General features: G+C 65.7%; 2 protein-coding genes across 3 annotated transcripts; both read right to left on the bottom strand.

The window, feature by feature from the left end:
* Positions 1 to 999: 999 nt before the first annotated feature.
* On the bottom strand, positions 1,000 to 3,986 carry SSR2 (signal sequence receptor subunit 2). Its single transcript, XM_029054756.2, has 6 exons — positions 3,850 to 3,986; positions 2,200 to 2,366; positions 1,988 to 2,086; positions 1,617 to 1,725; positions 1,442 to 1,519; positions 1,000 to 1,288 (listed from the first exon to the last, which is right to left on the bottom strand). Exons 2-6 carry the CDS (start codon positions 2,364 to 2,366, stop codon positions 1,178 to 1,180), a joined length of 564 nt encoding a protein of 187 aa, XP_028910589.1. The 5' UTR covers positions 3,850 to 3,986; the 3' UTR covers positions 1,000 to 1,177.
* Positions 3,987 to 7,309: 3,323 nt separating this feature from the next.
* UBQLN4 (ubiquilin 4) lies at positions 7,310 to 10,877 on the bottom strand. 2 transcript variants are annotated; one of them, XM_029056048.2, is made up of 11 exons: positions 10,736 to 10,877; positions 10,458 to 10,609; positions 9,839 to 10,038; positions 9,467 to 9,729; positions 9,185 to 9,343; positions 8,802 to 9,021; positions 8,550 to 8,689; positions 8,347 to 8,430; positions 8,028 to 8,143; positions 7,765 to 7,927; positions 7,310 to 7,662 (listed from the first exon to the last, which is right to left on the bottom strand). In XM_029056048.2, the coding sequence occupies exons 1-11, from the start codon at positions 10,847 to 10,849 to the stop codon at positions 7,510 to 7,512; spliced, it is 1,764 nt and encodes a 587-aa protein (XP_028911881.1). In that variant the 5' UTR covers positions 10,850 to 10,877; the 3' UTR covers positions 7,310 to 7,509. The 2 variants fall into 2 exon arrangements, with proteins under 2 accessions (XP_028911881.1, XP_028911882.1); XM_029056049.2 differs by lacking the exon at positions 7,765 to 7,927 and having other exon boundaries at positions 7,531 to 7,662; positions 10,736 to 10,876.
* Between the last annotated feature and the right edge of the window lie 3,154 nt (positions 10,878 to 14,031).

Raw genomic sequence — 14,031 nt, 5'->3', positions numbered from 1 at the left:
CCCGGGTGGCGGTGCGGAGGTTGTGGGGCGAACCGCGGGCAGCGGTGCAGAGTGGGCGGCCGCAAGGTCCGTGCGCCCGCTGACCGGAGGAGGGGGTCTCCCGGAGGTCCTGGGGTGGGGGGTGGGGCGCCGAGGGAGCCTCCGGGGACCGGACCTGGCCCGGTTTTGGCTCTCGGTGCCGGGGCTCCGCCTCCCTCCCCGCCCCACCACACCCGCCCCGGCGGAGCTTTAACCCCTTGGGAGCCCGCTGGATCTCCGGGCAAAGGCCACCGTCCGGCTCCCGGCTGTTGGCTGGGGCTGGACGGAGGGCAGAGGGGAAGTCCTCTCCTAATGCCCGCACCACGGGGCTCCGGCCCCGCTGGGTGGGGGGCCGGGAGGCCGGGCTCACCCCCCGGGGGGGTCTCGGCCCGCGGGCCTGGCCCGGGGCACCGGTGGCATGGAAAAGGCTTTTGTGGGGGGAGAGGTCGAGGGACCTCCTCCCCCCGGCCCATCTCGGGAAGACGGCCCCGGGACGGCACCTCGCCCCTCGGTGGGCTCAGGCCCCGGGGGGAGTGGGGCCGCTGGGCCCACCCCGGGCTCCCCTCCCTCCGGCCCGCCCCGGCCCCGCGCCCCCTGACCTGGCCCAGTCGCAGCCCTCGCAGGAGGGCAGTGAGGCGGCCCAGGGCCACCCCACCCTGGTCTTCCCGCTGCCGCCATGTCCGTTTCATCCTGCCCCGCCGGGCGGGCTGCTGGGTGGCAGCGGCCGGCGGGGGTGGGAGAACAGGAGAACAAAGCGCGCCATTGTGGGCCTTCTCCCCGCCCGCGGCATTAGCATTCCCGGCCCCGGGCCACCGGACGCTCCCGCTGCCGCCAGGACCCTCCTCCCCACACCGTGTCTCTCCCCGGTCGGACGGGGCCACGGCAGGGGGGAAGCCCCTCGGTCCACGCTCGGTCCACCCTGGGCGAGGCCCCCCCGGGGACGAGAGGAGCCGGACGAAGAGAGGCAGGCAGGCAAGCGAGTGGTGGCTGTTTTCCGTTTTATTAGAAAAGAGAGGCAGGACCAGCACTAGCACCGGTTCCCCCTCCTCCACCAGCTCCTCCCCAGGTGGTTAACGGCACCGGGGGCGGGGCGGGGGGCGCAGGGGGTCTGGTCCCAAGGGCCGCGCGTCCGCGGGGGCGGTCCGAGGAGCCGCAGGGTTCAGTTCTTCTTGGGCTTGGGAGTGTCGTACTTCCGCTTACTGGAGAACCACAGCAGCAGGGGGATGCCGATGGAGGGCAGGGTCATGACCCCAAATGCCGTCCAGTCCAGCTGCGGGGAACCAGCGCAGGCTTCAGTGGGGAGGGGGCTCAGGGACCGGAACACCCGCCTCCCCCACCATCCCGGACCCGGGTCCACCCTCCTCACCCCCGACAGGCCCGCGCGCCGCCCCCGTAACCCCACGGGCGAGGAGGGGATGCGTACAAAGTGTGGAGAAAACCGCCGGTCAAAGTCCCGCTGCGCTAGGATCCCGCCCTGGCCGGGGGCGCTGGTGAAGCCCACCTAGGAGAGGGAGGATGGAGGGGGTCACCGGGGCGGGGGTGACCGTCATCAGCCCAGAAGGGCGAGGGACTGGGCTGTGGCGGGACCGGTCACTCACCACGACGGGCCCCTCCTCCTGGCTCAGGTACGTGACGGTGGCCGAGGTGAAGTTGAAGTAGCCGGCCTGCAGCGGCCGCAAGACCACCGTGTGCGAGACGTTGCTGGCTCTGGGGGGCGAGCGGTCAAGGGGGATAGCACAAAGGCGGCGGGGGGCACCCACGCCCGAACACATACACGGTTGCCCCTTCACAAGCCCAGGACATCGGGGCCACGGGCGGTCACCTCATCCTCCCCCTCCCGCCATCTCGGCCTTCCGTCCTGACCCACGGCTCCCAGCCCTCCCGAGGGGGAGGAGACCCTCTCCCGTCCGGCCCCCTCCGGCCCCCCGCCGCAGGGGGGCCTTCCCCGGCCGGGCCGGAGAAAGGATACGGGGCGATGCGGTCCCACTTGACGTTGAGCATCCCGGAGACGATGCCGAAGTCTTCGGGGGGGAAGGAGTCGTCGGTCAACTCCACGTCCAGGGCGGCGCTGGGCGGAAGCGAGAGGGTGAGGGGGGCGGCGGGCCGTCTGGAGGGGGCCCGGCGGCCCTCCCCCAGCCCCGTCCCACCCCCCTCATCCCGGGGTGGGGGCCCGGCCGGTACCTGGATCCGACGTTGTAGATGTTGTACTGCAGGGTCAGGTCTTTGCCCTCCACCGCGTACCGGTTCAGGAGCGACTTGGAGGCCAGCAGCCGGGCGCCCCCCTCCTCACCGCGGGCGCCGGACAGGAGAGCCAGCAGGGCCAGAGCGGACAACACCAGCGGCTTCATCTGCGGGAGGGGGGGGAAGACACGGACAGGCCGAACGTCAGGGGGTGGGGGGTGGGCATGTGGGGCTGGGGGTGTCTGAGGGGGGTGGGGGGGCAGACCGTCGGGGGTCCTGGGGGAGGAGACACCCACAGACAGGGAGACGCCCAGGAGGTGAGGGGGAGAGACGGACAGGCATGGTTTAGGGGGGCATACGGGAGGGAGAAGAAACACAGACCCGACTGGTGGAGAGACGGTCACGGGGGGGGGGGGGGGAGCGGGAGATACGGGGGGAGATGAGAGACAGAGACACCCGGGAGAGAGACAGGCATGGGGGTGGGGGAGATACAGGAGTCGTCCAGAGACAGAGACACCGGGCAGAGAGACAGGCATGGGGGGAGAGACACAGAGGAGGCGAGAGACAGGCATGGGGGGTGGGGGAGATACAGGAGTCGTCCAGAGACAGAGATGCCGAGAAGACAGACAGGCATGGGGGGGAGATACAGGAGGAGGTGAGGGACAGAGACACCGAGAAGAGAGACAAGCTTGGGGGGATACGGGAGACGACGAGAGACAAAGACACCGGGGAGAGAGACAGACCTGGGGGGGTGGGGGAGATACTGGAATCGTCGAGAGACAGGGACACCGGGCAGAGAGACGGGCCGGGGGGGTGGGGGAGACACAGGAGGAGACGAGAGACAGAGACACCGGGAAGAGAGACAGGAATGGGGGGTGGAGATACAAGATGAGGGACAGAGACATCGAGCAGAGACACAGGCCGGGGGGGGGAGATACAGGAGGAGACGAGAGATAGAGACACCGGGCAGAGAGACAGGAATGGGGGGGTGGGGGAGATACAGGACGAGAGACAGAGACATCGAGCAGAGAGACAGGCCTGGGGGGTGGAGATACAAGATGAGACGGAGACAGCGGGAAGAGAGACAGGCCTGGGGGGTGGGGGAGACACAGGAGGAGACGAGAGACAGAGACACCGAGCAGAGAGACAGGAATGGGGGGTGGGGGAGATACAGGACGAGAGACAGAGGCACAGGGAAGAGAGACAGGCCTGGGGGTGGGGGAGACACAGGAGGAGGCGAGAGACAGAGACACAGGGAAGAGAGACAGGCCGGGGGGGGGGGTGGAGATACAAGATGAGACAGAGACACCGAGCAGAGAGACAGGAATGGGGGGTGGGGGAGATACAGGACGAGAGACAGAGACATCGAGCAGAGAGACAGGCCTGGGGGTGGGGGAGACACAGGAGGAGGCGAGAGACAGAGACACAGGGAAGAGAGACAGGCCTGGGGGGGGATGGAGATAAAAGATGAGACAGAGACACCGAGCAGAGAGACAGGAATGGGGGGTGGGAGAGATACAGGACGAGAGACAGAGACATCGAGCAGAGAGACAGGCCTGGGGGTGGGGGAGACACAGGACGAGACGAGAGACAGAGACCCCGGTGCAGAGACACGCGTGCGCGGGGGAGACGACAGGGAGAGACGAAGACCTGGGGCAGAGAGGCAGGCCCAGCGACAGCCGGCGGAGGAGGCGCAGACCCCCGGGGCACCGACACAGACGGAGGAGGCAGAGGGGTCTCGCGGACCTCCCGCCGCCCGCCTTCTCCCGCCCCGCCGCCCGCTTTCCCCCGGCCCGCGGCCCCCGCCCGGCGACGTGGCCCGGACCGGCTCCGCGCAGGCGCAGGAGCCCCCCCTCCGCCCTCGCCACCCACCGCGCACGCGCGCCCCCGGACCGGAAGAGGGAGTCAGCGCCGCCGAAGGAGCGGAAGTCGCCGCCCGCCGGAAGCGGAGCCCGCCGCGGGGGCTTGTGGGAATTGTAGTCTTCTCTTCGGCCGCGGGCGCCATCTTCCTTTTTTGACTTTTTTTTTTTTTTTTTAACGGTTTCTGTTAGGCGCTTACTAGGGGCCGGGCACTGTTCTGAGCGCCGGAGGGGATGGAAGAGAACCAATCTGGGCTCAGTCCGTGGGGCTCACAGTCTTAATCCCTGTTTTAGAAGTGAGGTGACTGAGGCCCAAATGAGTGAGGTCAGTCAGGTCAATTTAGGCCCCGATGAGTGGGCGGCCAGTAGGCCGGTCATATTGATTGAGCGCCTGTTTCGTCTCGAGCTCCGCAGGGAGAGCTTGGGAGGGTACAGGGAAGCAGCGTGGCTCAGTGGAAAGAATACAGGCTTTGGAGTCAGGGTCATGGGTTCAAATCCCAGCTCGGCCCCTTGTCAGCTGTGTGACTGTGGGCAAGTCAGTTCACTTCTCTGCGCTTCAGTGACCTCATCTGTAAAATGGGGATTGAGACTGGGAGCCCCACGTGGGACAACCTGATTCCCTTGTGTCTATCCCAGCGCTTAGAACGGTGCTCCGCATATAGTAAGCGCTTAACAAATACCAACATTATTATTATTACAAGAAAACAGACACGTGCCCTGCCCACTACGCTCTTACAGTCACCGCTCGAGATCACACGCCAGACAAGTTCAATCATTCGCTCCGTCGTATTTACTGAGCGCTGACTTTGTGGCAGAGCACTGTACTAAGCGCTTGGGGAAGTACAGAACGACAATAAACAGTGACCTTCCCCTAACCAACAACGAGCCAGTGGCAGAGTGAGGATTAGAACCCCGGTCCCTCTGACTCCCAGCCTGGGCTTTGATAATATATATGGTGTTTTTTAGGCAGAAGCAGCGTGGCTCAGTGGAAAGAGCCCGGGCTTGGGAGTCAGAGGTCGTGGGTTCTAATCCCACCTCCGCCGCCTGTCAGTTGTGTGACTTTGGGCGAGTCACTTCACTTCTCTGGGCCTCAGTCCCTCATCTGGAAAATGGGGATGAAGACAGTGAGCCCCACAGGAGACAACCTGATCACCTTATATCTCCCCGATGCTTAGAACAGTGCTTTGCACATAGTAAGCGCTTAAATGCCACCATTATTATTAGTAAGCTCTTACTGGCTGTGCGCCAGGGACTGTTCTAAGCACTGGGGTAGTTATAAGGTCATCCGGTCGGCCATAGTCTCTGTCCACATGGAGCGCCCAGTCTTCATCCTCACTTTACAGATGAGGGAGTGGAGGCCTAGGGAACTGAAGCGACTTGCCCAAGGCCACACAGCGGACACGTGGAGGAGCCGGAATTAGAACTCGGGTCCTTCTGACTCCCGGGCCTGTGCTCTATCCGCTAGTCCATGCTGCCTCCCCACCCCCCAACCATCCATCCGGGAGCGGCACAGCTGCCCTCCTGCCCTCCAATGGCTTCCGCCCCATAATTATTTCAGCCCCCCACCCCCCGCCATCCTGCCGCCTGCTCTGTCCCCTTCCCCTCCTCCTCCGGCCGCCCGGCCAGGAATGCCCACCCCTCCCTTCCACCACTTCACACAGGAACACCGTGCCCCGGACAAGCCCGGGCACCGTCACCTCCTCCCTGCCACCAGCCCACGTTACCCTCCTTTCTGGCACCCCAACCTCCCTCTTAGCCCCCTCCTGTGATGACCAACACCCCCGCCCAGGGCGGGACCCCTCTCTTCAGCTCCCAACAGAGAGAGTGTGTGTGTCCCCCCAACCCCAGGGCGGGGACTGTCTCTCCTTCCATGCATGCTACATAATAATAATTATGGTATTTGTTAAGCACTTACTACGTGACAATCACTGTACTAAGCGCTGGGGTGGATACCGGCAAATTAGGTTGGACACAGTCTCAATCCTCATTTTACAAATGAGGGAAACTGTGGCCCAGAGAAGTGAAGTGACTTGCCCCAGGTCACACAGCAGAAAAGTGGCGGAATCGGGAATAGATCTCATGACCTTCCGACTCCCAGGCCCAGGTTCTCTCCACTATGCCATGCAGCAGACTAGTGTGGGGTGGCATCTGCCCCTCGGTTTCTCTCCAGCTGGGAGGAAGCTCTGAGGGCTGAGATACCACCCCACACGCCCAGGGCGAAGCCCCTCGGTGGGGAGGAGGTCCTAAAGGCCGGAAGGATGGACAGAGCTGCTCAGCTGCCCGCAGCTGGTCCCCTAGGCCGGCCCCGATCCCGGCCCTCTCCCTTTTTCATAATGGGATTGGTTGAGCTTTTACAAAGTGACAGGCACCGCTCTAAGCACTAGGTAGACACAAAGTAAACAGGTGGGATGCAATCCACGTCCCACGAGGGGCTCACAATCTTATGCCCAATTTTACAGATAACTGAGGCCCAGGGAGCAAAGTGACTTGCCCTAGGTCACGTGACGGAGTGGGGATTAGAACCCAGGCCCTTCTGACTCCCAGGACGGTGCCCAGTGGATGTCCGCGCTGCTTTACTCGGACCATGGCCTGGGCTGGGGACCCGCCTGCGGGTCGGTCCAGCTCATTCACACACCCGCGTTCACAGACGCGCACGCAGACGGACACAGGGCGAGGCACCAATGCACCGACGGCATGCGGTCATCTCTTCGCGGGCAAGAACGCGCCTTCCGCTTCACTCTTGGCTCCGAAGAGCTCACTACAGTGCCGTGCACATGGCAGGCGTCCAGGACGGCTGCCTAGGGAGTCAGGTCAGATCTCGACGGCGGGAGCCGGGCAGGACTGGACGGTGAAAACGGACACCCAGGCGCACCCGTCACCCGCACCTCCAGGAGTCCCCAGGTGATGCTTCTCCCGACCCGTCAGGAGGCAGCCACCGGCCGGGACTACCATGGGAATGTGGGGAGGCGGAGAGGAGGGTGTCCCTCACCCAGGGGTTCGCGTGTCGGCTGCGTAGATCCCGCCCCCCGAGCTCTGCCCCTGCTCAGTACGGTGCCGGTGCTGGGACCGCGTCTGGCCTCCGGTAAGTGCTTAACGGACTCCGTTGTATTATCATTACGACCGTCACTGTCATCGTCGTTCCACGTGCGCGGGCCAGGGGTGGTCCCCGGCCCCCGGGGCCGCCGCCTCGTTGCTCTCCCGGGCCCGACCACCCGCCCCCCAGCCAGCGGGACAAATCACAGCGACACGACACGTTTCACAACTCTTTGCTCCATTGGGGACGGCGGGGGACACGGACGGTGGGTTGGGGGCGGGGGGGTGGGCGGGCGGCGGGGAGGACCCTCCCCTCCCCAGCTCCGAGCAGTCCCAGGTGTGTAAATACCGGCGGGGGCGGGGGCGGGGCGCGGAGGGGCCGGGGGAGGGGGCCGCGCGGAACCGGGTGGGCGGGGGGTTAGGAGGGCTGGGCCCCCAGCAGTCTCTCGATGGCGGCGTTGATGTCCCCTCCGGTGGCGATCAGGGCCTGCACGTTGGCCTCCCGGTCGATGAAGCCCATGGCGCTCAGCTGCTCCAGCTGCTGCTGGTACTGGACCTCCGGGGTCTGCGCCTGGGGGGCGGGCCGGGGCCGCAGGTTGGGGGGAGGGGGCGAGGGGCCGCCCCCCGCCCCCCGCCCCTCCCCCGTGCCCGGCGGCCGGGTCTCGCGCGGTACCTGTCCCCCGCCGCCCGCTCCGGCCAGCAGCTGCACCATCTGCTGCATGAGCTGCCGCTGGGGGCTGGTCCCGCCGGGCGCGGTGGTCCCCGCGGCGGACGGCGACGTGGACGGGGCCGCGGCGTCCGGAGGGGGGATCCGGGGCGCGGCCAGGTTGCCGAGGCTGGGTGGGGGCGGGGGGTGGGGGAGCGTGGGGTGGTGAGAGGCGGCTGCCCCTCCCGGTGCCCGCGTCCGCGCCCGGCCCCCGCCCCGCCCCGCCCTACCTGGGCACCAGGCCGGGGGCTTCGGTCTGCAGCGTCTGCAGCCCCTGCTGGATCTGCAGCAGGGCCTGCATGGCCCGGGGGTTGGTCAGGACGGACAGGGACTCTGGGTTCTGCATCTGCGGCGGAGACGGAGGCGGATGGGCGGGCGACTGGCCGGGGGCACCGAGGGAGGGGAGAGGGGAAGGGGCGTGAAGCCGAAGGGGGGACGGGGAGGTGGAGGGAAGACCGCACCGGGGTGACGTGGGAGGTGGAGGAGCTTGAGGCTAGAAGGGGACCGAGACTCCTAGGGGGTGGGGAGGTGGCGGGGAAGAGGGCGAACCTGCTGCAGGAAGACGGGGAGCTGCAGGCGCAGCTGCTCCTGGAGCTGGGGGCTCCCCGACAGCAGGGGCACGTTCACCATCATCTGCGGGGGACGCCCAGACACCCGTCACGGGGCGCCCGGCCGGCCTCCCTGCCCCCGGCCCCGTTCCTCCCCGGCGGAACACCACCCCCCTCCCCCCGCGCCCGCCCCCCCCCGGCTACCTGGGCCGCCAGGTCGGGGTTCTGGGCCAGCGCCTGCATCAGGCCTCGCATGTAGGGGGCCGACAGCACGCTGCGCATCAGCTGCGGGTTCTCGGCCACCTGCTGCAGGAGGCCCTGCATCTCGGGGCTGTTGAACATCCCTGCGCCGGCGGGGAGACCGAGTCAGGGCGCCCGCCGCCCCCCCCCCCCCCCCGGGCCCCTCCCCACCCTCCGGGCCCGCCGCGGCCCGGTCCCCCGCGGCCGGCTCCTTACCGGCGCCCAGGCTGGCCGCGTTGATGCCGAACGGGTTGGAGACGGTGGGGGCGGCGGGGCCTCCCGTGCCCCCCGAGCCCTCGCCCGCCGGCCCCGCCTGGGACGTGGGCGGGGAGGGGCTCCAGGGGTTGGGGAGGGGCTCGCGGTTCTCCGTGCGCAGCGGCTGAGAGGCCGCGCCGTCCGAACTGGCCGCCAGCGAGGAGAAGGGGTTGCTGCCGAACTGAGGGGGGAAGACGGGCCACGGGCGGCGGTCACGCCGGTGGGGCGACGGGGGGGCAGACGGGGGGCGGTGACGTTGGGCGGGGAGGGGGGACGGGGGCGGTGGGGGCGGGGAGGGGGGCCCAGGAGCGGACAGGAGGAGGAGGATGGGGACGCTCCCCCACCTGCTCTCGGGTGGCACTGAACATGGGCTCCTGGATGTCGGTGTACATGCGACGCAGGGCGTTGTAGCCGCCGGGGATGCTCTCCAGGTTGCTGAGCGCCCGGTCCTGGTTGCGCATCATCTCCTGCATCATGGCCGGGTTGCGGGCCAGCTCCATCGTCTGGGGGAGGCCACGGCGGGGGGGGGGGGGGGGGGTCAGGCGGGGCGGGCCCGGAGGACCCCCCTCGGGCGGCGGCGGCCCCGCCCCGGCGCCCCGTCCACCCCCCGGCCCCGGGGCCCCGACCTGGCGCATGAGCTCCGGGTTGTTGAGCATGTGGCTGATCTCGGGGTTCCGCTCCATGAGCTGCTGCATCTGGGGGTTGGCCATGATCATGTGACGCATGAGCTGCGGCTGGGCCATGACGTCCTGCACCAGGGGGTTCTCCATGATCTGCGTCAGCAGCTCCGGGTCGGACATCAGCTGCCGCTGCATCTGCTGCTGCAGCTCCATGAAGTTGGCCGAGCCCAGGCCCAGGCTGCTCAGTCCCAGGAGCCCGCCGAACCCGGCTGGGGAGAGGGGCGGCGGGCGCCCGTCAGCCGACGGGCCCCGGGGGGGAGGGGGGTACCCGCGGGGACCGGTCGGCGGACGCGCCCCGCCCCGCTCGCGGGTACTCACAGAGGATGGACGCCGAGGCGGGGGCGGCCCCGTCCCCCACCCCGACCCCCGGCCTCCGGCCCCCGTCCGGCGGGGCGGCCCCCGAGGTGGAGGGCTGGGACGGGGCCGCGGGCGAGGACGGGGCGTCCGCGGGGGCCGACGGGGCGTCCGGGCCCGGGGCCGTCGGGTCAGCGGGGCCGGCGGCCGTGGGGTCCTGGACTCTGGGACGGTCGGGAAGGGCGGGAAAGAGGAGAAGGCGGACGAGGAGCGTGACCCCGAGGTCGCCACTTTGACAGCACCCGCGCCCGGGCCTGGCACCCGTCCCTCGACCGGGACAGGGGGTGTGGCGGGCTCTGCCCTTCTCTCCCGAGTGCATCCATCAGTGCTCTGCACCCGAGCGGGGCTTCCTAAGCTTCGCTGATCGCTCCCGTCCACGGCCCCTCCCCTGCACTTTGCACAGCAGGCGGTGGACGGGGGGGGGGGACGGACGACACGCCATCCCTCCTCCTCCTCCTCCCGGGTCTCTGCAGCTCGAGGGAGGGTGGGCAGAGCCCAGAGACGGGGCCGGGGCTGTGCGTGTGCAGGGGAGGGGAGCCGAGGCTTGGAGGGGAAGGGGAGGTGCCCTGCCCCCGGGCCTCACTTCTGCGGGGTCTTGATGACCAGGTGCACGGTGAGCCCGTCCTTGACCCCGTGCTGCTTCAGGGTGTCTCCGTCCTTCAGGATCTTGCCCGCGAAGATGAGCACCAGCTGGTCCTGCTGCGCCTTGAAGCGGCGGGAGATCTCCTCCTTGAACTGCAAAGGGAGGCGGGTGAGGACCGACCGACCGACCGACCGACCGACCGACCGACCGTCCGTCCGTGCGTGCGTGCGCCTCCGCCTCCGGGCCGCCTCGGGCCCCGCGCCCGCCCCCACGCGCACCTCTCGCACCGACGCCCCCTCCCCGATGTCGATCTCCTCCTTGTCCTTCGGGGTCTTCACGGTGACGCGGATGGGGGGCCCGCGCTCGGCCCCGGCGCCGCCGGGCTCCGCCATCGCGGCTGCCGCTCCGCCGCCCCGGCCCCGGGCCCGGCCCCTGCCCGCCCCGGCGGCCGCCGACAAATCCACCCCGAGGCTCCGCCGCCCCCGCCGGGCCCCGCCGGCGCCGCAGCGCCCCCGCTCGGCTCGGAGGCCTCACTGCGGCCCGACCCGGGGGCGCGCGCGGGCGCGCGCGCCGCCTCGAGAACGCGGCACGCGGCGGGGGGGGCGGGGGGGCGCAAGGGGTTCTGGGGGCGGGACACCTGAGGCGCACGCGCGTCGGCCCGGGAGCGCGCGGGGCGGGGGGGGGGGGGAGCGCGCGCATGCGCCGACCCCGAGGCCGCCTCCCGCGGCCTTTCGATTCAATTCAATCGTATCTATTGAGCGCTTCCTAGGTGCAGAGCGCTGGACTGAGCGCTGGGAACGAACAAGTCGGCAACAGATAGAGACGGTCCCTGCCCTCCGACGGGCTTGCGGTCTAATCGGGGGAGACGGGCAGACGAGAACGATGGCGATAAATAGAGTCGAGGGGAAGAACAGCTCGTAAAAACAATGGCGACTAAAGAGAATCAAGGCCTTCCTGCCCCCTCCCTTCCCGTCAGCCTGATGAGAATACATTTTTATCACCCTGTTTGTTTTGTGGATGAGGTGTCCAGCCCCTTGATTGCTATTTATCAGGGGTTCGAATCCCGGCTCCGCCACTTGTAGGGGGCAAGTCACCTCACTTCTCTGGGCCTCGGGGACCTCATCTGGAAAATGGGGGTGAACTGTGAGCCTCACGTGGGACCACCCGATGACCCTGCGCCTACCCCAGCGCTTAGAATAGTGCTCGGCACATAGCGCTTAGCAAATACCAACATTATTATTATTATCGTGATGCTGCTGTCTTGTTTATGTCCACCTGTCTCCCCCGATTAGACTGTGAACCCGTCACTGGGCAGGGATGGTCGCTATCCGTGGCCGAATTGTCCATTCCGAGCGCTTAGTACAGTGGTCTGCACAGAGGAAGGGCTCAATAAATACTATTGAATGAATGAGTAATAATGTTGGTATTTGTTAAGCGCTTACTGTCTGCAGAGCGCTGTTCTAAGCGCTGGGGGAGATACAGGGTCATCAGGTGGTCCCACGTGAGACTCCCAGTCTTCATCCCCATTTTACAGATGAGGGGACTGAGGCCCAGAGAAGTGACTGACCCACACTCACAAGGGGCAGAGCTGGGATTCGAACCCATGACCTCTGACTCCCAAGCCCAGGCTCTTTCCACTGAGCTACGCTGCTTCTCTGTAATGTTGGTATTTGTTAAGCGCTTACTATGTGCCGAGCACTGTTCTAAGCCCTGGGGTAGATATAGGGTCATCAGGTTGACCCATGTGAGGCTCACAGTTAATCCCCATCTTACAGATGAGGTCACTGAGGCACCGAGAAATGAAGTGACTCGCCCACAGTCACACAGCTGACAAGGGGCAGAGCCGGGATTCGAACCCATGACCTCTGACGCCCAAGCCCGGGCTCTTTCCACTGAGCCACGCTGCTTCCCTACCTCTGCGCCGACCTGACCCCTCCCCGCCCTCCACTCCCGGCCGACCCCCATCCCTGCGGTTAATACAGTCCCTCATCCTATCCCACCTGGATGACTGCCTCAGCCTCCACGCTGTCCTCCCACCCTCCGGTCTCTCTTCACTCGGCTGCCCGCTTCATATTTCTACAAAAACATTCAGGACGTGTCACCTCCTGAGAGAAGGACCTAAGAGAAGCAGCGTGGCGCAGTGGAAAGAGCACGGGCTTTGGCGTCAGGGCTCATGAGTTCGAATCCCAGCTCTGCCACTTGTCAGCTGTGTGACTGTGGGCGAGTCACTTCACTTCTCTGTGCCTCAGTGACCTCATCTGTAGAATGGGGATGAAGACTGTGAGCCCCACGTGGGACAACCTGATTCCCCTGTGTTTACCCCAGCGCTTAGAACAGTGCTCTGCACATAGTAAGCGCTTAACAAATACCCACATTATTATTATTATTACCTCCCCCTTCAAAAAACTCCAGTCGTTGCCCTTCCACTTCCGTATCAGACAAAAACTCCTCCCCATTGGCTTTAAAGCCCCCCATCACCTTGCTCCTTCCCGTCTCACCTCGTTCCTCTCCAACAACCCTGCCCGCACACTCCGTTCCTCTAGCGCTAACCTCACCGGGCCTCCATCTCGCCTGTCTCGCCACTAACCCCTCGTCCACATCCTGCCGCTGGCCTGGATCGTCCTCCCTCCTCATAACCGACGGACATTTCCTCTCCCCGCCTTCGAAGGCTTTTCGAAGGCCCGCCTCCTCCCAGAGGCCTTCCCAGACTAAGCCCCACTTTTCCCCATCTCCCTCTCCCTTCTGCGTCTCCCTGACTCGCTCCCTTTGCTCTTCGTCCCTCCCAGCCCCACCGCATTTCTGTCCATATCTATCATTTAATTTATTTTACTGACGTGTCTCCCCCTGCAGCTCTTTGTGGTCAGGGAATGTCACTTTATTCTTGTAGCGTGTAAAGTTGTAGTGTTGTACGCGCTTAGTACAACGTTCTGCACGTAGTAAGCGCTCAACAAACACGACAGAATGAATTGAATGAATAGTGTGCTTTCCCGAGAAGCAGCGTGGCTCGGTGGAAAGAGCCCAGGCTTGGGAGTCAGAGGTCATGGGTTTGAATCCCGGCTCTGCCCCTTGTCAGCTGTGTGACTGTGGGCAAGTCACTTCACTTCTCTGTACCTCAGTTCCCTCATCTGTAAAATGGGGATTAACTGTGAGGCTCACGTGGGACAACCTGATTTCCCTGTATCTACCCCAGCGCTTAGAACAGTGCTCTGCACATAGTAAGCGCTTAACAAATACCAACATTTATTTATTTTTATTATTAGTAGAGAAGCAGCATGGCTCAGTGGAAAGAACCCGGGCTGGGGAGTCAGAGAACATGGGTTCAAATCCCTGCTCAGCCGCTTGTCAGCCGGGTGACTTTGGACAAGCCGCTTCACTTCTCTGGGCCTCAGTTCCCTCATCTGTCAAATGGGGATGAAGACTGGGAGCCCCGTGTGGGACAACCTCATCACCTTGTATCCTCTCCAGCGCTTAGAACGGTGCCCTGCACAGAGTAGTTGCTTCTCGTCAGCTGTGTGACTGTGGGCAAGTCACTTCACTTCTCTGGGCCTCAGTTCCCTCATCTGTAAAATGGGGA

The sequence above is a fragment of the Ornithorhynchus anatinus genome, chromosome X5 (genome assembly GCF_004115215.2).
Source record: "Ornithorhynchus anatinus isolate Pmale09 chromosome X5, mOrnAna1.pri.v4, whole genome shotgun sequence".
Classification (NCBI taxonomy): Eukaryota; Metazoa; Chordata; class Mammalia; order Monotremata; family Ornithorhynchidae; genus Ornithorhynchus; species Ornithorhynchus anatinus.
Note: the sequence above shows the minus strand (reverse complement) of the source record. Positions and strands in the feature narration are given on the sequence as shown.